Source organism: Somniosus microcephalus, chromosome 23 (genome assembly GCF_052327205.1).
Source record: "Somniosus microcephalus isolate GS21.2 chromosome 23, FLI_Smic_1.0, whole genome shotgun sequence".
Taxonomy (NCBI): domain Eukaryota; kingdom Metazoa; phylum Chordata; class Chondrichthyes; order Squaliformes; family Somniosidae; genus Somniosus; species Somniosus microcephalus.
This window is the reverse complement of record NC_141009.1, coordinates 12,705,886-12,725,563: the sequence shown is the minus strand read 5'-3', so window position 1 is coordinate 12,725,563 and position 19,678 is coordinate 12,705,886. Positions and strand designations below refer to the sequence as shown.

The 19,678-nt window shown below is 47.2% G+C and overlaps 1 protein-coding gene across 4 annotated transcripts in view; it reads left to right on the top strand.

Moving 5' to 3' along the window:
• st6galnac6 (ST6 (alpha-N-acetyl-neuraminyl-2,3-beta-galactosyl-1,3)-N-acetylgalactosaminide alpha-2,6-sialyltransferase 6) overlaps positions 1 to 19,459 on the top strand; it is a 57,041-nt gene extending 37,582 nt beyond the window's left edge. For 2 of the 4 annotated variants that reach the window (XM_085965402.1, XM_085965401.1), the window contains 6 exons: positions 5,343 to 5,534; positions 7,312 to 7,384; positions 8,569 to 8,757; positions 12,972 to 13,381; positions 17,730 to 17,837; positions 19,151 to 19,459. In XM_085965402.1, the coding sequence (XP_085821528.1) occupies positions 7,373 to 7,384; positions 8,569 to 8,757; positions 12,972 to 13,381; positions 17,730 to 17,837; positions 19,151 to 19,337 (906 nt within the window). In that variant the 5' untranslated portion in view covers positions 5,343 to 5,534; positions 7,312 to 7,372 and the 3' untranslated portion in view covers positions 19,338 to 19,459. Of the gene's footprint in view, positions 1 to 4,934; positions 5,010 to 5,342; positions 5,535 to 7,311; positions 7,385 to 8,568; positions 8,758 to 12,971; positions 13,382 to 17,729; positions 17,838 to 19,150 lie in introns of all 4 variants that reach the window. The other 2 variants (XM_085965403.1, XM_085965400.1) reach the window with 2 other exon arrangements.
• Positions 19,460 to 19,678: the final 219 nt, after the last annotated feature.

Below are 19,678 nucleotides of genomic sequence, written 5' to 3'. Positions count from 1 at the left end.
CCCTGCCTTACCGCCTGCCGCTAGCAACGACAGGTTGAGGGGAGCGTTTTGCAGTCAGAAAGGGACTGGGGGAGCGCTATTTAAAGGCGACCGCTTCCTGCCTTTTTTTGTTGGTGACATTTTTGCACCACGCATTCTGAAAGAGAGAGAGAGAGACTTCTGGAGAGATTCAACACTGTGTGAAGGAGTTTTGGGTACTGAGCAGCACTTTGCAGGTTCATTTTGATTTGCCCTTCCTTGTATCTATTTAGAAGAGACTGTGGGGGCTGCACTCTGAGCTCTTTCCCTGGGTCTCTCCATTGTTCTTTCCAGCAGATTTGATGTACGAGTCTCTCCAGGCCGAGATTCAAGGCTGCAATGAGCAGGATGTGGTTGGAGTGCAAAATCAACCCTCCCCTTTAAGATGAAAACAGAAAAATGCTGGAGAAACTCAGCAGGTCAAGCAGCATCTGTGAAGAGAGAAACAGAGTTAACGTTTCAGGTCGATGACCTTTCGTCAGAACTCCCCTTTAAGAACTGGCCGGCGCCAGTGTGTCTGTGTTCCATTGCTGACTGACATCACGTGAGCTTCGCCAGCGCTCTGAGGTAGCGCCTCGCTCCTCGGCGTTAGCGCCTTAAGACAGGTGTGAAGCGCCTGATTTAGTGCTCCAATCACCTCCAGGGGCGATAAAAGCCAATTTTGCCATTGGCGGCGATAATTAGCGCCAGGCGCTAAACTTTGCGCGTGCCCCAAATGGGGCGATACTGAATTTTTCCCCCAAGGACTTTTAGAAAGGAGTCAGATAGTTATTTGAAAAAATAATTTTAAAGGGTATTGGGAGCGATCAGGAGCGTGGGATTAGACTAGGTGGAGAAAAACAATGGCACAGAGTTGGGTCCTTCTTTCTGTAACATTCTAAGATGCTAGAGTCCAGACATCCTGAGCTCAGTAAGTGATGATGGAGAGAAGTGATAGAGCATTAAAAAGATGGTACGCGAGGGCGAGCGAGAGAAAGAGGGGGAGATTTCACAGCAGGCAGAGTGTGGGGAAGGGGACGAGAGTCTGTGACATTGTAGTGGCAATATGTCTGAGGGGCAAGAGCTTGCCAAAAAAAACAGCCATGGATGACTAAAGAAGTAAGGGACAGCATTAACCTAAAATAAAAAGCATTCAAAAATGCAAAAAATAGCACAGATCCTGGAGAATGGGAAAGATACAAAGAACAGCAAAGAGTCACAAAACAGACAGTAAGAGCTACAAAGAGGGACTATGAAAAGAAACTTGCAAGGGATATCAACATCAACACACAATTTTTTTACAATTATATTAGGAAAAAGAGGGTGGTCAGGAGCAATGTTGGCTCCTTAAAAACTGAAAGCGGTGATATTATCAATGATAATAAGGAAATGGTGGACATGTTGAATAATTACTTTGTGTCAGTATTTACAGTAGAGGAAGAGAAGAGCATTCCAGAAATCCCAAGGAAATGAAATCAGGGACAGGGACTTACTAAAATTAATGTAAGTAAAATAACAGTGAAGAAGAAAATAATGGCACTGAAGAGTGACAAGTCCCCAGGACCAGATGGTTTCCATCCCAGGGTTTTAAAGGAAGTAGGTGAGCACATTGCAGATGCCCTAACTATAATCTTCCAACGTTCTCTCGATTCAGGAACCATTCCTTTAGATTGGAAAGTTGCGCACGTCACTCCGCTATTTAAAAATGGTGGGAGAGGGAAACCAGGGAATTATAGACCAGTTAGCTTAACATCTCTCATCGGGAAATTGCTGGAGTCTGTAATTAAGGATAGGGTGACTGAACGCCTTGAAAATTTTCAGTTGATCAGAGAGAGCCAGTATGAATTTGTGAAAGGTCGGTCATGCCTGACAAACCTGATTGAATTTTTTGAGGCGGTGACTAAAGTAGTGGACAGGGGAATGTCTATGGATGTTATTTAAATGGACTTCCAGAAGACATTTGATAAAGTCCCACATAAGAGACTGTTAACTAAGGTAGAAGCCCACGGAACTGAGGGCAAATTATTGACCTGGTTAGGAAATTGGCTGAGCAGCAGGAGACAGGCAGTAGGGATAATGGGTAGGTACTCTAATTGGCAGGAGGTGACTAGTGGTGTCCCACAGGGATCTGTGTTGGAGCCTCAACTATTCACAGTATTTATTAATGACTTGGATGATGGCATAGAAAGTCATATATCCAAATTTGCCGATGACACAAAGATAGGTGGCATTGTAGACAGTGTAGATGGAAGCATAAAATGACAAAGGGATATTGACAGGTTAAATGAATGGGCAAAACTGTGGCAAATGGATTTCAATGTAGGTAAATGTGAGGTCATCCATGTTGGACCTAAAAAGGATAGAACAGGGTACTTTCTAAATGGTGAAAGGCTAAAAACAGTGGAGGTCCAACGAGACTTGGTGGTCCAGGTACATGGTTCATTAAAATGTCATGAACAGTTACAGAAAATAATCAAAAAGGCTAATGGAATGCTGGCCTTTATATCTAGAGGACTAGAATACAAGGGGGTAGAAGTTATGCTGCAGCTGTACAAAACCCTGGTTAGACCACACCTGGAGCACTGTGAGCAGTTCTGGGCACCACACCTTAGGAAGGATATATTGGCCTTGGAGGGAGGGCAGCGTAGATTTACCAGAATGATACCCGGACTTCAAGGGTTAAGTTACGAGGAGAGATTACACAAATTAGGGTTGTAATCCCTAGAATTTAGAAGGTTAAGGGGTGATCTGATCGAAGTTTTCAAGATATTAAGGGGAACAGATAGGGTAGATAGAGAGAAACTATTTCCGCTGGTTGGGGATTCTAGGACTAGGGGGCATAGTCTAAAAATTAGAGCCAAACCTTTCAGGAGTAAAATTAGGAAACACTTCTACACACAAAGGGTGGCAGAAGTTTGGAACTCTCTTCCGCAAACAGCATTGTTAATTTTAAATCGGAGGTTGATAGCTTTCTGTTAACCAAAGCTATTGAGGGATATGGGGCAAAGGCGGGTATATGGAGTTAGGTCGCAGATCAGCCATGATCTCATTGAATGGCGGAGCAGGCTCGAGGGGCTGAATGGCCTTCTCCTGTTCCTATGTCAGCCGTGGCTCTCCCTTGACTCTGAGTCAGAAGGTTGTGGGTTCAAGTCCCACTCCAGAGACTTGAGCAGAAATATCCAGGCTGATACTCCAGTGCAGTACTGAGGGAGATGCCGTCTTTGGGATGAGACATTAAACCGAGGCCCCGTCTGCTCTCTCAGGTGGACGCAAAAGATCCCATGGCCACTATTTCGAAGAAGAGCAGGGAAGTTCTGCTTGGTGTCCTGGCCAATATTTATCCCTCAACCAACATCACTAAAAACGGATGATCTAATCATTTATCTCATTGCTGTTTGTGGGACCTTGCTGTACACAAATTGACTGCCGCGTTTCTTGCATTACAACAGTCACCACACTTAAAAAAATACTTTATTGGCTGTAAAGCACTTTGGGACGTCCTGAGATCGTGAAAGGCGCTATATCAGTGCAAGTCTTTCTATCTTTCATTGCTTTTTCTTTGTGGAAATCAGCTAGGTCACCAACAACAACTTGTATTTGTATAGCGCCTTTAATGTAGTAAAACGCTCCAACGCGCTTCACAGGAGCGTCACATAAGGAGGTATTAGGGCAGATGGTCAAAGTGGTAGGTTTTAAGGAGTGTTTTAAAGGAGGAGAGAGAGGTGGAGAGGTTTAGGGAGGGAATTCCAGAGCTTAGGGCCCAGGAAGCTGAAGGCACGGCCGCCAATGGTGGAGCGATTAAAATTGGGGATGCGCAAGAAGCCAGAATTAGAGATATCTCGGAGGGTTGTGGTGCTGGAGGAGATGGGGATGGGCGAGGCCATGGAGGGATTTGAAAACAAGGATGAGAATTTTAAAATTGAGGCGTTGATTAACCGGGAGCCAATGTAGGTCAGCGAGCACAGGGGTGATGGGTGAACGGCACTTGGTGCGAGTTAGGACACGGGCAGCCGAGTTTTGGATGAGCTCAAGGTTATGGAGGGTGGATGATGGGAGGCCAGTCGGCTAAGAGAGCGTTGGAATAGTCAAGTCTAAAGGTAACAGAAGCACAGATGAGGGTTTCAGCAGCAGATGAGCTGTGACAGCGGCGGACTCGGGCGATGTTACCGAGGCGGAAATAGGCGGCCTTAGTTATGGCATGGATATGTGGTCGGAAGCTCCTCTCGGGGTCAAATACGACACCAAGGTTGCGAACAGTCTGGTTCAGCCTCGGGCAGTATTTCCACAGACATTGCTCATTAAAGTCGGTATTAAAAGAGCATAAAACCAGAGGAAAGAAGCGATAGCAGGCATTTGCCGATCCTTCATCGTCGCTGGGTCAAATTCCTGGAACTCCCTCCCTAACAGCACTGTGGGAGTACCTTCACCACACGGACTGCAGCGGTTCAAGAAGGCGGCTCACCACCACCTTCTCAAGGGCAGTTAGGGATGGGCAATAAATGCCAGCGATGCCTACATCCCAGGAACGAACAAAAAAAAATATACCAAGGGCTATTATGGCATCTCTCCCTCTTCTGGCAAGGTTGAGCTTATTATAATCAGCTTATGGTTAGAAGTTGGGCTATAAAGCATTCTGAAGAATTTTGGCTTGCAAGCAAAAGGTAATTAATTATTATGAGCCAACATTCTTTGCATTCTACGATAGCAAGATGCTGGAAATCCGAAATAACAACAGAAAACGCTGGAAAAACTCAGCAGGCCAGGCAACATCCGTGGAGAGAGAAACAGAGTTAACATTTCAGGTTGAAGACCTTGCGTCAGAACTGTCTTCGACCTGAAACGTTAACTCTGTTTCTCTCTCCACGGATGCTGTCTTGCCTGCTGAGTTTTTCCCGTGTTTTCTGCTGTATTTTTATTCTTTGCATTCTCTCTTTCAGGCCAGTTGTGAGATTTGATGATGTGAGTAGAACGACACAAGCTGCCTGCGATGATCCCAGCCTTTGCGGAATACGGTGCGTGGCAGGGAGATAATGTCTTAACGTTTTCCAGGTTGTGGGGGAATGGTTTACGTTTCTGCAAAGCCCGGATTCAGTGGGTGCTGAAGTGTTTTATCGGGCTACGAAAAACCTGCACTTTTTGTGCACTCTCGTGCGATTTCTCAGTTCCTCCCACCAGCGTGAAAACTGAGACATCTGCCCTCTGTCTAATTGCCTTTGGCGTCTTCCTGTTTGGAATGAAGTCAATGCACCACCAAATAATTATTTAATCTGAATGACTTTTTTTTCCCAGTAATCTAAATGGTGTGATCTTTTTAACATTTCAATTTGTTTTGTTGTTGCTTTCAGTATTTAAGTGACAGAAGACCGTTGTGTGTTAGCGTTCCCTGTTCAACCTTCCTGAATCGAGTGAAGTCTGCTACCCTGAAGTTGACCGCCCCCCCCCACCCTGCCCTGAGCACCCAGGTGGCTTTCTGTACAAGTTCTGGAGCAGAGCCTTGTGTTGGAAGCTTCCCAGCTGGAGCAATCTACATCGAGAAGGTACTGCTCTCTCATTTTCTGCCCCGTTTTGTATTAAGAGTTGTCTAGTGCTGCCTGTGGTGGCCCGTTGGCCAAAACGATCCCACCTCCTTACCAACCGAGGCAAGGATGTTCCCCTGGAACTGAGTCTTCACTTGCTGCTTCTGACCAAAGAACTGTTGGCAGCAATCATAAACAAGCCATGCTTGGGGCATGTCGGTCTGGCTGCCATCTCGGAGCTCCTGGCTGCCTGTGCAGGCCGGAAGCGTGCTTCAAACGTTGGTGGGCCGCGTGGACCTCCTCTTGTCCTCGCTGGATTTCCCCCCCCCCCCCCCCTCCTTTTCTTGCAGGGGCTACAGAGTAAGATCAGTTATGTAAACAAGCAGGTGGTGGTGGAGCCCAGCCAGCACATCAGTGGTGCAGTTTTCCCAGTCATCGAGGAAGTCGGTGACGAAAAATGAAAACGATAGCAAAATACTGCGGATGCTGGAAATCCGAAATAACAACAGAAAACGCTGGAAAAACTCAGCAGGCCAGGGCAGCATCCGTGGAGAGAGAAACGGAGTCAACGTTTCAGGTCGAAACCCTTCTTCAAGAGCTCAGTCCTGACGAAGGGTTTCGACCTGAAACATTGACTCTATTTCACTCTCCACGGATGTTGCCTGGCCTGCTGAGTTTTTCCAGCATTTTCTGTTGTTATACCAAAAATGAAAAGTTGGGGCTGATTTGCGCACCGGCGGTTTTTTGTGTTGCTGTGGGAATTTGCCCAACAATGTACAGGAAACTTTATTATCCGGCACCAACGAGACCGGCGTGGTGCCGGTTTATCAAAAAGTCCGGATTACAGAGTGGTATAGTTTAAAAGGTACAAGAGCTCCATACACAGCAACTAATCCAGGCTTCACTGTTGCTTAGCAACATGTGCAAGAAGCCCGGCCACAGACCAAGCGTCCCTGTTGCTTAGCAACAAGTGCACCAACCCCAGTTACACAGCTACAGATCCAGGAACTGCCACTAATATGAAGTAAAACTTACCTGAACCTACTCCTGAATTTTGCCGGTTAACAGAGATTTCCGGTTATTTAGGTGCCGGTTTAAAGAGTTTCCTGTAAGTGGGGGTGGATTCCAGTGCACCAGGAGCTTCAGCAGAACACACTAATTGTTTCAAGTAGAAGCAATGGTATTATTGCTGCGTCCTCGATGTGCGCGAGGCTCCCTGACGTGACAGCACGTGTCCTCAAAACTCGACCCAATAAATTCAACATTGGACGATCCTTCCAGGGCCCGTTTCCCTGCGTCTGCTGTTCTGCCGGTGAGGCAAGGGAGCTGGTTTTAACCAGTGTAAATGCAGGGAGTCTGAACTGATGTTCCACTGCTGCAATCCAAACTTCATTGCTCAACCAACAACACCAAAACTGATTTAACTGGTCACCAATCTCATTGGTGTTTGTGCGCAAGTTGCCTGCCTTGCCTGCCGAGAAAAGAAGCGACTGCACTTACGAAGCAATTGGTTGGCTGTGAAGCACTTCAGAAAATCTCAAGAACGTGAAAGCTGCTTTCTAAATGCAAGTTCATACGGACGTGACTAATATAGAGGTTTATTGAGAAGCTCTTTTGTGAGCTCTCCTCGTTACCCAACTAATGTTGGAGGTAGCACTGTATAGCAGGAGGAGTGTGTTACATCGAGGGTTGGCCCTTTTCACTCGTCTCTCGGTTTGCTTGATTCAATCAATTGCGCCCAAATATTTTTTAAGTTTCCGTCGCGTGAATTCAGACCTTTTACTTTATTTCATTCCAGGCATGTTTAAGGTGAGGATGCAATATTCACAGAACTAGTGCTGCAGCCAGCTTCAAAAGACATGAAAAACACGGTGAGCTGTTTACTGCTTCTAAAACAGCGATTGCTGGAGAGGACACGCAGCAGGTCGCCTTAAAGAGAAGTTTAAGTTTTGCTGGACCATTAACCTGTTTTGCAGCTGCTGGTCTCTGCATTTCCAACGGTTGCTGTTTTTATTTCCGATTCCCTGCATTAGCTATTCTTTTTGTCACTATTATAATTGCTGGTATTAATTGAGCAAGTGATTAGAAGAGGTTTACAAGGTGGTCACAGAACATTTTTATAAGTAGTAATAAATGCTACGAATGTAGTAATCCTCTATGGTTCTGAATATAACACTTTTAATTCATCCATTCCTTTGTTAATCTAGATTTGACTATTCCAATAGGCTCCTGTCCGGCCTCCCACCTTGCACTCTGTGTAAACTTGAGCTCATCCAAAACTCGGCTGCCCGTGTCCTAACTCGCACCAAGTCCCGTTCACCCATCACCCCCCTGTGCTCGCTATCCTACATTGGCTCCTGGCCTGGCAACGCCTCGATTTTAAAATTCTCATCCTTGTTTTAATATCCCTCTATGGCCTCGTTCCCTCCTTATCTCCATAACCTGCAGCTCTACAACCCTCCAAGATCTCTGTGCTCCTCCAATTCTGGCCTCTCACGCATCCCAGATTTTAATCGCTCCACATTGGCGGCCTTCAGCTGCCTGGGCCCTAAGGTTTGGAATTCCCTCCCGAAACACCTCTGCCTCCTTTAAGATGCTCATTAAAACCTATCTCTTTGCCCAAGCATTTGGTCACCTATCCTAATATCTCCTTGCGTTCGGTGTCAGATTTTGTTTGGTGACACTCCTGTGAAGTGCCTTGGGATGTTTTACTATGTTAAAAGCGTTCTATAAATGCAGGGTGTTGTAGTTTTCAGTTTTGTAGATGTTGAAATGGAAGTTCAATATTGAAAGAGCTGAGCTTGCTACTTTGGATCTAGCATGTGTAGAGTTTTATGAGGATTACAAAACCTTAGTCTTCCATGTATGGGGGAGGGGGGTGTAAAGAGAAATTAGGGAACTGTATCAGACACAGTCCCCCCCTTCCTGCTAAAACAATTCACACCCAATAATTATTTGAATATCTGCCTGTAGGGAAAATGATCCTAATTACAGTTGTGAACTCGGAATCCCGTAGATGTCTTGTCGGTCATTCTTTTGTTCAATTTCTTTGCAGGCTGAGAGATATGTGATTGCCACAGCGATCTTCATATTGACAACTCTATTGATACTCTACAGTTCCAGCACTGGCAATGACGCCTTGGGTTACAAAGGGAGTTATGTGTACAGTGTTCTGAATCGGGTGCCATCAAATCTAAAGAAATGGGTTACAAAAGATGGTTACTTCCCAGCTATTGGAAACAAGGTGAGAAAACCTCTTCAACTTTTTTATTTTATGAAATAATTTAATACCTAGAAATCCAATAGGGAATTCAGGAGAAACCCCTTTACCCAGAGAGTGGTGAGAATGTGGAACTCGCTACCACAGGGAGTGGTTGAGGCGAATAGCAGAGATACATTTAAGGGGAAGCTGGATAAACACAAGAGGGAGAAAGGAATAGAAGGTTATGCTGATGGGGTGAGATGAAGTAGGGCGGGAGGAGGCTCATGTGGAGCATAAACACCGGCATGGACCAGTTGGGTCGAATGGCCTGTTTCTGTGCTGTTAATACTTTGTAATAGCCATTGGGCTCCCAGTACAAGTTCAATCCCGCAGGCGATTGCTGGTGTCATTCCGCCAACTTTGCCATTCTGAACCATCTCTCCAACTCCAGTGTTGCCTCTCCTCAACAAAAGGCAAAATACTGCAGATGCTGGAAACCTGAAATAAAAACAGAAAATGCTGGAAATACTCAGCAGGCCAGGCAGCATCTGTGGAGAGAGAGACAGAGTTAGCGTTTCAGGTTGATGACCCGTCGTCAGAACTGGAACAAGTGAGAGGTTTAACAGTTTCTAAGCAACACAGAGCCAGGGAAAGGTGGAGGGAAGGAAAGAACAAAGGGGAAAAGACAGTGATAGGATGGAGGGCAGGTGTGATTAAATATTAAAACGGTGCAAGGCAAAAGGGGGCGGTAATGGGACGAGTAAAGGAACAAAGATGGGTCTAGAGGAGATGTAAATGGTAACTGCAGAACCTGCTGTCCGAGAAAATAGGAGCGGTGGTTATGATCTAAAGTTGTTGAATTCAATGTTCAGGCTGGAAAGCTGCAAAGTGCCTAATCAAAAGATGAGTGGCTGTTCCTGAATTGCCTCAGGCTTGGCTATGCTTGGATTACTGACACCATGGCTGAGGTCAGGTGCCTCTGGGACATTTCTGCTCTTGTGTGGTTTAGTTCCATGTTAGGCATGCGTTTACCAACACAGCCACTCGGGGGTGCCATCTTCTGAATTTTCCCTTGATATTTTTTGAGCTGTTGACTGCAGCCAGCACAGGAGCGACGGGCTGAACGGCCACCTTTCTGTGCTGTATGTTCCTATGATGACATGCAGCTTTGCTCAGCAAGTCGGTGAAAACTGCAGAATGACATCTGGGCTGAAGTCTGCTTTGAGTGATTCTCACAATTGGGTTTGGCAGTTTTGAAATTTTGGGTCTTGAATGAAAATCTGAACGTGAAAGATCCAGCAACAAGTAAGGAAGCTTCCGCCCCCAGTGTGCCGGAAGCTTCCGCCCCCGCCCTCCCAGCTGCTGGAAGCTCAGATTCGTACCTTTCTTTACCTCCTCTTCCTGACCTCCATTAGGAGGAACTGGACAAAAGCGAGGCTATCATGAGACAACATACCACTTTCCTAATTCGAGCAGCAGAGGTGCTTTTACACTTGGCGCCTCTGTAGTTTGGGTTGTGGAAGACTGGTATTGGGCGCTGGCTTTCTTCGCATCCAAAATTGTGGATCCCTGGTTCTGCCCTTGGGATAAGGGAGCTGGGTTTATTAGCGTAAAGCAGCACACAGATGGCAACATACTGCACAAGTCCCAAATGTAAAATGTTTCGGGATTTCATTCAATAGGGACATTTAATCTTCTGTGATGGAGAAAACCTCTGCATAACATCAACCATGGAGGGAGGACTTTCCCTCTTGTATCATAGAATCATACAGCACAAAAGGAGGCCATTCGGCCCACCCCATCTGTGCCGGCTCTTTGGTAGAGCTGTCCAATTAGCCCCACTTCTCTCCTCTTTCCCCATAGCTTGGCACATTTTTCCTTTTCAAGTATATATCCAATTCCCTTTTGAAAGTTACTACTGAATTTAGTAGTGCATTCCAGATCATCATAACTCGCTACGCAAAAAAAAAAATCACCTCATCTCCTCTCTGGCTCTTTTGCCAATTATGTTAAATCTGCGTCCTCTGGTTACTGACATACCCGCTAATGGAAACAGTTTCTCCTTATTTACTCTCTCAAAAAAAAAACTCATTATATCTCCACGCACATGATAAGATGGGAGCTTCTGAATCCAAAAGCTATTCCCGGCCAACTAGTTCTCATGCTTCAGATTTGGTGCTTGTTCCCTACATGTGATAATGAAAACCTTCTACTCTGCTGGGCAGTGATTTTTTTTCCCATTGCTCTACGAGTCTTTTATATTGTGTTGTAAAGAGGACATGAATGTTCATTCAGCAATAAACCAAGCGCTGAATAAAAATCTAGCTGTTTGACATTCATTTTAAATGAACGAGCTGGAGTTGATTTAAAGAAAAGAAAGAAAGACTTGCATTTCTATAGCACCTTTCACGACCACCGGACGTCTCAAAGTGCTTTACAGCCAATGAAGTATTTTTTGAAGTGTAGTCACTGTTGTAATGTGGGAAACGCGGCAGCCAAATTGCGCACAGCAAGCTCCCACAAACAGCAATGTGATAATGACCAGATAATCTGTCTTTTTTTAATGTTGATTGAGGGATAAATATTGGCCCCAGGACATCGGGGGTAACGCCCCTGCTCCTCTTCGAAATAGTGCCATGTGGATCTTTTGCGTCCACCTGAGAGAGTAGATGGGGTCTCAGTTTAACGTCTCATCTGAAAGACGGCACCTCCGACAGTGCAGCGCTCCCTCAGCACTGCACTGGAGTGTCAGCCTAGCTTGATGTGCTCAAGTCTCTGGAGTGGGACTTGAACCTCACAATCCTCTGACTCGGAGGCGAGAGTGCTGCCCACTGAGCCACTGGCTGACACATGACCGAACCCTATTACTGTGCAAAAATCATCAATAGACACAGCACAAGGATGAATTGGTGTTGTAAGAGGGTTCAATGTGTTGAAACATTCAGTTATTATTCTCTTAAACCGGTCGACTGTTTCACCGCATTAATAATTGTTACGACAGTTATAAAATCTTTAACTTGCATAGTTTATTGAAAAATGTTCCCTCGTTTTCTCCCCCCTTCTCTCCACTCCTGAAGAAGCCTTTGCATTGGGAACCAGGAGCCTCCAGTGAGCCTAGATGATGAGTATCGGCGGGCGGTTTCACTGGGCCTCCTCCTGTCCTCGCCTGATGGGCACACGAGCTTTCCAGCAGTATAACCATCAGGAGCAAAAGCCCCGGCTGCTTATCATTCCCCTCTTCCAAAGATCATTTAATGCCAATTGTAATGGTCCAAGCTGCACTGGGGACGAGATCATTTGCAAAAGAACTAGGGGGGGAGATGTGGATATAAAAAGTTGAGATTTTGTGATCCGGAATGCGCTGCCTCAAAGGGTGGTGGAAGCAGATCCAATAGTGACTTTCAAAAGGGAATTGAACATACACTTGAAGGGGAAAAATCTGCAAGGCTATGGGGAAAGTGCAGGTGAGTGGGACCAATTGGATCGCTCTTTCAAAGAGGCGGCACAGGCTCGATGGGCCGAATGGGCTCCTTCCATCCTCTGATTCTATAAGATCAGCTAACTGAGTACCAGTTGGGGTTGGGTCCTTCCACATCCGTCTCAGTGCCACAGCACGCATTGATCTACTGGGCTGTGAGAGGAGCTAACAAATATAAGGGGGAAAAGATCATGCGAACATACAAAAATGACGGGCAGGAAAAGACCAGCTGGTCCCATCAGGCCTGCCGCGCACCCATGACGGCCAGAGCATCATAACTAGATACTTCCTACCCCACACCCCCAGCAGCCATGTGATCTCCGGGGAGAGGCGGGGGAAAAAAATCCCAGGGCCAATAAAATAAAATCTGGCAAATTGCTTCCCGTCCCCCCTCAAGCGATCGAAACCAGTCCAGGGGGTCACATTAACCATGCGCACTGACATGAATCAGTCATACATGAAAGAAAGACTTATGAAATAATACTGAGGGGCCTACAGGTGGCGCTGTCCAGCGAGAGTATAAATACTCGGGCACGGGCCCAGCTTGCACAGGACATTCTCAACAGGAACTAGTGAAGGACACAACTAGACCTCCATGTTGTAAAACAGTTGATTAAAGCTTTGTTTAATGCTTAGACCAAGTGCCTAGTAGTTTTCTTACGTCACGCACGTTAACTGTTAATCCACTTTCCTTCTATATGATGCGAGCTGGAGAGACGGGTACGGTACCGATTTTGTCGCTTTTAACTTCCGTGACGCTACGCCAATCCTGTTTCAGACAATGAACCTTCACTGCGGGCAGTGCGCACTCATCACGAGTTCCAGCCACTTACTGGGCAGTGAGATGGGCTCTGAAATCGACCAGACCGAGTGCACCATCCGCATGAACGACGCGCCCACTACCGGATACGAGAGGGACGTCGGGAGTAAAACCACGCTGCGGGTCGTCGCCCATTCCAGCGTTTACCGGGTGATGAGGAAGCCCCAGGAGTTCCTCAACAAAAGCCAGACGACGGTCTTTGTCTTCTGGGGGCCGCCTCAGAAGATGCAGAAGGACAGGAGAGGGAGCACGTACAGACTGATTCACCGAGTGGGCTTGGCATTCTCAAACCTCTCTGCGTTTATCATTGCTCCCAGGAGAATGCAGCAGTTTGACGATTTATTTCAGAGGGAAACTGGGAGAGACAGGTACAGTACCAATGTAAACTCAATTCGCAAACCTTCCCTTTTGTTCTTTCCTCCCCTCCCCTCCCCCCTTTCAGTGCCCCTGCACTTGCTTAAAATCTGTTCCATCTCTAACTTTTTCCAGTTCTGACGAAGGGTCACCACCTGAACCGTTAACTCTGTTTCTCTCTCCACAGAGGCTGCCTGACCGGCTGAGTATTTCCAGCATTTTCTGTTTCTATTTCAGATCTCCAGCATCCGCAGTATTTTGCTTTTGTAAACTCAGCACTTATTTATTGAAAAGGAATATGTGGCTTATATTTTGTTGCTCCTATTCCCCACCCCCAATTTTCTCCCTTCCTTTTCTGAAGGCTCCAATCTCTTGCCTGGTTTCATTGCCTCACTGGACAATCTTTATACATAGAAACATAGAAGATAGGAGCAGGAGTAGGCCATTCGGCCCATCGAGCAGGTTCCGCCATTTAATGAGATCATGGCTGATCATCCAAATTCAGTACCCTATAGAAACATAGAAGATAGGTGCTCAGGTATGTTAGCTCAGACAATGGATGCCCACAGCCTGTGTCACCCAATGACTGCACATTAGCCCTTCCTAACGGGGGTCACTAGATCGTGATCAGGCGTGGGAAATATGGCTGATTTCTCTTCCCTCCGCCCCCCCCCCCCCCCCCCCCCACTGCCTCCCCACTCCCCCATCTCTCTCAACTTCATCCTTCATGTAGTGTCAGCCGTGGCTCAGGGGGTAGCGCACTCGCCTCTGTGTCAGAAGATCGTGGGTTCAAGTTCAAGTCTCTGTTGAGTGCTGAGGGAGTGCTGCACTGTCAGATGAGACGTTAAACGGAGACCCCGTCTGCTCTCTCAGGTGGATGTAAAAGATTCCATGGCACTATTTCGGAGAAGAGCAGGGGAGTTATCCCCGGTGTCTTGACCAATATTTGTCCCTCAATCAACATCACTAAAAACAGATTATCTGGACCTTATCACATTGCTGTTTGTGGGAGCTTGCCCCGTGTCGACCAGTGGGCTGCCCCGTGTCATAGAAACATAGAAGATAGGAGCAGGAGTAGGCCATTCGGCCCCTCGAGCCAGTTAGAGTCATAGAGTCATAAGAGTTATACAGCACAGAAAGAGGCCCTTCGGCCCATCGTGTCTGCGTCGTCCATCAAGCCCTGTCCAATCTAATCCCATTTTCCAGCATTTGGTCCATAGCCTTGTATGCAATGGCATTTCAAGTGCTCATCCAAATGCTTCTTGAATGTTGTGAGGGTTCCTTCCTCTACCACCCTTTCAGGCAGCGAGTTCCAGACTCCAACCACCCTCTGGGTGAAAAAGTTCCTCCTCAAATCCCCTCTAAACCTCCTGCCCCTTACCTTGAATCTATGCCCCCTTGTTATTGACCCCCCTACTAAGGGGAAAAGTTCCTCTTTACCCTATCTATGCCCCTCATCATTTTGTACACCTCAATCAGGTCCCCCCTCAGCCTTCTTTGCTCCAAGGAAAACAACCCCAGCCTGTTTAGTCTTTCTTCATAGCTGAGGCGCTCCATCCCAGGTAACATCCTGGTGAATCTCCTCTGCACCCCCTCCAAAGCAATCACATCCTTCCTATAGTGAGGCGACCAGAACTGCACACAGTACTCCAGCTGTGGCCTTACCAGCGTTTTGTACAGCTCCATCATAACCTCCCTGCTCTTATACTCTATGCCTCGGCTAATGAAGGCAAGTATCCCATATGCCTTTTTAACCACCTTATCTACCTGTTCCGCTGCCTTCAGGGATCTATGTACATGTACACCAAGGTCCCTCTGACCCTCTGTACTTCCTAGGGTCCTACCACTCATTGTGTATTCCCTTGCCTTATTTGTCCGTCCAAAATGCATCACCTCGCACTTAAAGGGTTAAATTCCATTTGCCACTTTTCCGCCCATCTGACCAACCCGTTTATATCGTCCTGTAGCCTGAGGCTTTCCTCCTCGCAATTTACCACCCCACCAATTTTCGTGTCATCTGCGAACTTACTGATCATACCTTTTACATTCTCCTCCAAATCATTTATGTAGATCACAAACAGCAAGGGACCCAGCACCGATCCCTGAGGTACCCCACTGGACACAGGCCTCCAGTCACAAAAGCAACCTTCGACCATCACCCTCTGGCTCCTGCCACTCAGCCAGTTTAGGATCCAACGTGCCAAGGCATCCTGGATCCCATGGGCTCTTACCTTCTTGACCAGTCTCCTATGCGGGACTTTGTCAAAAGCCTTACTGAAGTCCATGTATACCACATCCACAGCATTTCCTTCATCCACACACCTAGTCACCCCCTTGAAAAATTCAATCAGATTGGTCAGACATGATTTACCCTTGACAAAGCCATTTAATGAGATCATGGCTGATCATCCGAATTCAGTACCCTGTCCCTGCTTTCTCCCCATATCCCTTGATCCCTTTAGCCTTAAGAAATATATCTAACTCCTTCTTGAATATATTTAACGAATTGACCTCAACTGCCTTCTGTGGTAGAGAATTCCACAGGTTCACCATTCTCTAGGTGAAGAAATTCCTCCTCATCTCAGTCCTAAATGGCTTACCCCTTATCCTTAGACTGTGACCCCTGGTTCTGGACTCCCCCGCCATCGAGAACATCGTTCCTGCATCTAGTCTGTCTAGTCCTGTTAGAATTTTAAAAGTTTCAATGAGATCCCCTCTCATTCTTCTAAACTCCAGCAGATATAAGCCTAATCGACCCAATCTCTCTTCATACGTCATTCCTGCCATCCCAGGTATCAGTCTGGTGAATCTTCGCTGCACTCCTTCCATGGCAAGAACATCCTTCCTCAGATAAGCGACCAAAACTGCATACAATACTCAAGGTGTGGTCTCACCAAGGCCCTGTACAACTGCAGCAAGACATCCTTGCTCCTGTACTCGAACCCTCTCGCTATGAAGGCCAACATACCATTTGCCTTCTTAACCGTCTGCTGCACCTGCATGCTTACCCAGGTCTCGTTGCACTTCCCCTTTTCCTTATCTATTGCCGTTCAGATAATAATCTGTCTTCCTGTTTTTGCCACCGAAGTGGATAACCTCGCATTTATCCACATTATACTGCATCTGCCCAATCACCCAACCTGTCCAAATCACACTGGAGTTTCTCTGCATCCGCCTCACAGCACACACGCCCACCCAGCTTTGTGTCATCTGCATACTTGGAGATATTACATCTAGTTCCCTCATCTAGATCATTAATATATATTGTGAATAGCTGGGGACCTAGCACCGATCCCTGCGGTACCCCACTAATCACTGCCTGCCACTTGGAAAAAGACCCGTTTATTCCAACTCTTTGCTTCCTGTCTGCCAACCGGTTCTCTATCCAAGTCAGTACCTTACCTCCAATCCCATGTGCTTTAACTTTGCACACTAATCTCTTATGCGGGACCTTATCGAAAGCCTTCTGAAAGTCCAAATACACCATATCCACTGGTTCTCCCTTATCTATTCGGCCGGTGGGCTGCCTAGTGTCGGCTAGTGAGCTGGAGGTGGGGTGGAACTTATGGCTGTACTTACAGCAGCAAAGTCTAGTTAAATAGAGTCTCTACGAACTACAGTAAACCGAGCTCATGACAGAAACTACAGCAACGTCTCCCGATAAAAGCAGGATTATTTCTCCAGAAAAATGCAGTGCGTGGAGGATAGCTTCAGAATACAAATTCTGTGCGTAAAATCAATCCCAGTCACTTACAGCAGTGCAGTCTCCAGGCGTGACTGACGGGGGAATTACCCAATCCTCTCCATTCGGGCCGGGAACAGTGCTGTCACTGTATGCAGCCAAATTAGAAAATGTAGCTGTCCCAGCACTGATCCCTGGGCCACCCCACTCAGTGCTCCTTTTACCCGGCATAACTCTTTTAAACAGTCACCCAGGTCTTCTATTCTTCCATCATTTTCATATCCATTCCCAAGATTTATCCTGAAATCCCACAGCTTTCAACCTACCTAAGAGCCTTTTGTGTGGAACTTTGTCAAATGTCTTTTGAAAGTCTAGGTACCACCTCTTAAATTGAGCTCCATACAGTAGAGGTTGGAGGCTGAGGTGAGAGTTGGATCAGATATCGGACTTCAAGCCTGCTCTGGTAAGACATCCAGTTCTTCGACCGCTGCGATTTCGGGTGATTAGTGGAAGTAAGCTATCACTGCGTTCCCTCGATTCAGTTACTAATGTAGGCTCCTGTGGAGCATTAACACTGGCATAGACGGTCGGGCTGAATGGCCTCTTTCTGTGCTGTAAATTCTATACCTTGGGCCTTATTATTAACAGGATTTTCTTTTCCTTCTTGCTTGGCTCTGCAGAAAGAAATCTCATTCCTGGCTGAGCACGGGCTGGTTCACCATGGTGATAGCCATTGAACTCTGCGACAATGTCCAGGTGTACGGAATGGCCCCCTCCAATCACTGCAGGTATGTGCTTTCCTTCAGAGCAGAAACCAGACCTTTTTGGGGGGGGGGGGCGGGGGAGCGGTGGTGGAAGTTGGGGGGGGGAATGAATGGGACTGGGTGTGAGAGTTCATACTGCTGTGCCTTGTAACCTCTTGGGTGGGAGGGAGAGGGGGCTGGGATGTCCTCTGCTAGCTCTTGTAGTGAAATTGTAAAAAACTGTTCTTTTCACACGTTCTGTTACAACTGGTGAACAGAGACAACCCGACCCCCTCCCTCATGTGTGCCAGCCTGTTTCTCCCCATTCAATTTAAAATCAAAATCCTCAGCTGTGGCTCAGTGGCTCTTTGAAAGAACCATCCCATTAGTCCCAATCCCCCTGTTCTTTCCCCAGAGCCCAGCAAATCTTTCTCCTTTTTAAGTATTTATCCAATTCCAGCTGAGGCCTAACCAGTGATTTATGAAGGTTTGCTGATCATGACAGCAGCTTTTTTTTTATAGTCCGGGAGGCGACAATAATGCAGTTGCCAGAGCGATTAAACCGTTGGCTCCATGACCTGGCGGGCGAGAGGAGGCGCCTTGTGATGACTTTAACCCAGTTTTTTTTTCCAGATTAATGTTGCCTTTCAGTGAGGCTTCCCGCCCGTGTGGTGCGCGAGGAATGACGGGCGGGTGCATTCACCCCGTCTAGGTCAGCTGGACCGGGTTCCATCCTCGGGTCTGTGCTCGGGTGTGGATCTCGGGTTGGGGCAGCAGTAAAGGGTCTTGGTGCCAGGGAGGGGGGGAGATAAATCACCCGGATAGCCCACGCTGCCCCTGTCTAAAAGGGCCATGAGCGTGGAGCACGAGCGTGGAGAGTGGATCGGGCTTGGCCGCGATGGCTCCCATGCCTCCGGGTCTGTGCGTGTCCACTTGGAGAAGAAAGGTACCCGGGCCCATGGAACTGTGTATCTCATCACGAGTCGCGAGGCGGTGGGGGAGAGGAGTAAGAAAACCACTATATAGAAGTATATCGCCGATCCTTCATCGTCGCTGGGTCAAAATCCTGGAACTCCCTCCCTAACAGCACTGTGGGAGTACCTTCACCTCACGGACTGCAGTGGTTCAAGAAGGCGGCTCGCCACCACCACCTCGAGGGCAATTGGGGATGGGCAATAAATGCTGGCCTTGCCAGCGACACCCACATCCCATTAAAAAAACGAATAAAAAAAACTATATCTGCCCCTGTAACTATTGGTACAAGCTCTTGTAGGGAGAAACAGCATTTTTTTTTTTAAAGTGCCATTTTTTGTGTTCACATCGGGGGAAAAAACAAACTTTGTGTTTTCCTTTATTAGCAGGAAAGCTCAGCACAAACGTACGCCCTATCATTATTATGAGCCGAAAGGTCCCGATGAGTGTGTGACGTTCGTCAGGAACGAACAAGCCAAGAAGGGGAATCACCATCGTTTCATCACTGAGAAGGATGTCTTTGCTCAGTGGGCCAAGCTGTACAACATCTCCTTCTCGCACCCCAGCTGGTGAGGCGGCCGTGCTCCTGCACCTCCGCAGCCTGGAAACCAAGCCGCTCCGACATCGATGCAAGGCTACAACTAACAGACCTGTACTGATGATGGGCTGGGGGGAATGCTGGGGTCATGGGGGCACTTGCAGTGTACGTCGGGGCGGGGGGTGGGGGGTGCTAATGACAGACCACCAGAGCCACTAGTGCAGGATGAAATTGTTACGCTTGCCCTGCTGGACTCCGACTGCACCTGCTGTGACATACACTGCAACAGGCCAGGTTTGTAGCACCTAGTCTGTCCTTACAATAAACCGCGGTTAGTTTAACAGGGAGACCTGAAATATAAAGGAATGGGCTGGTA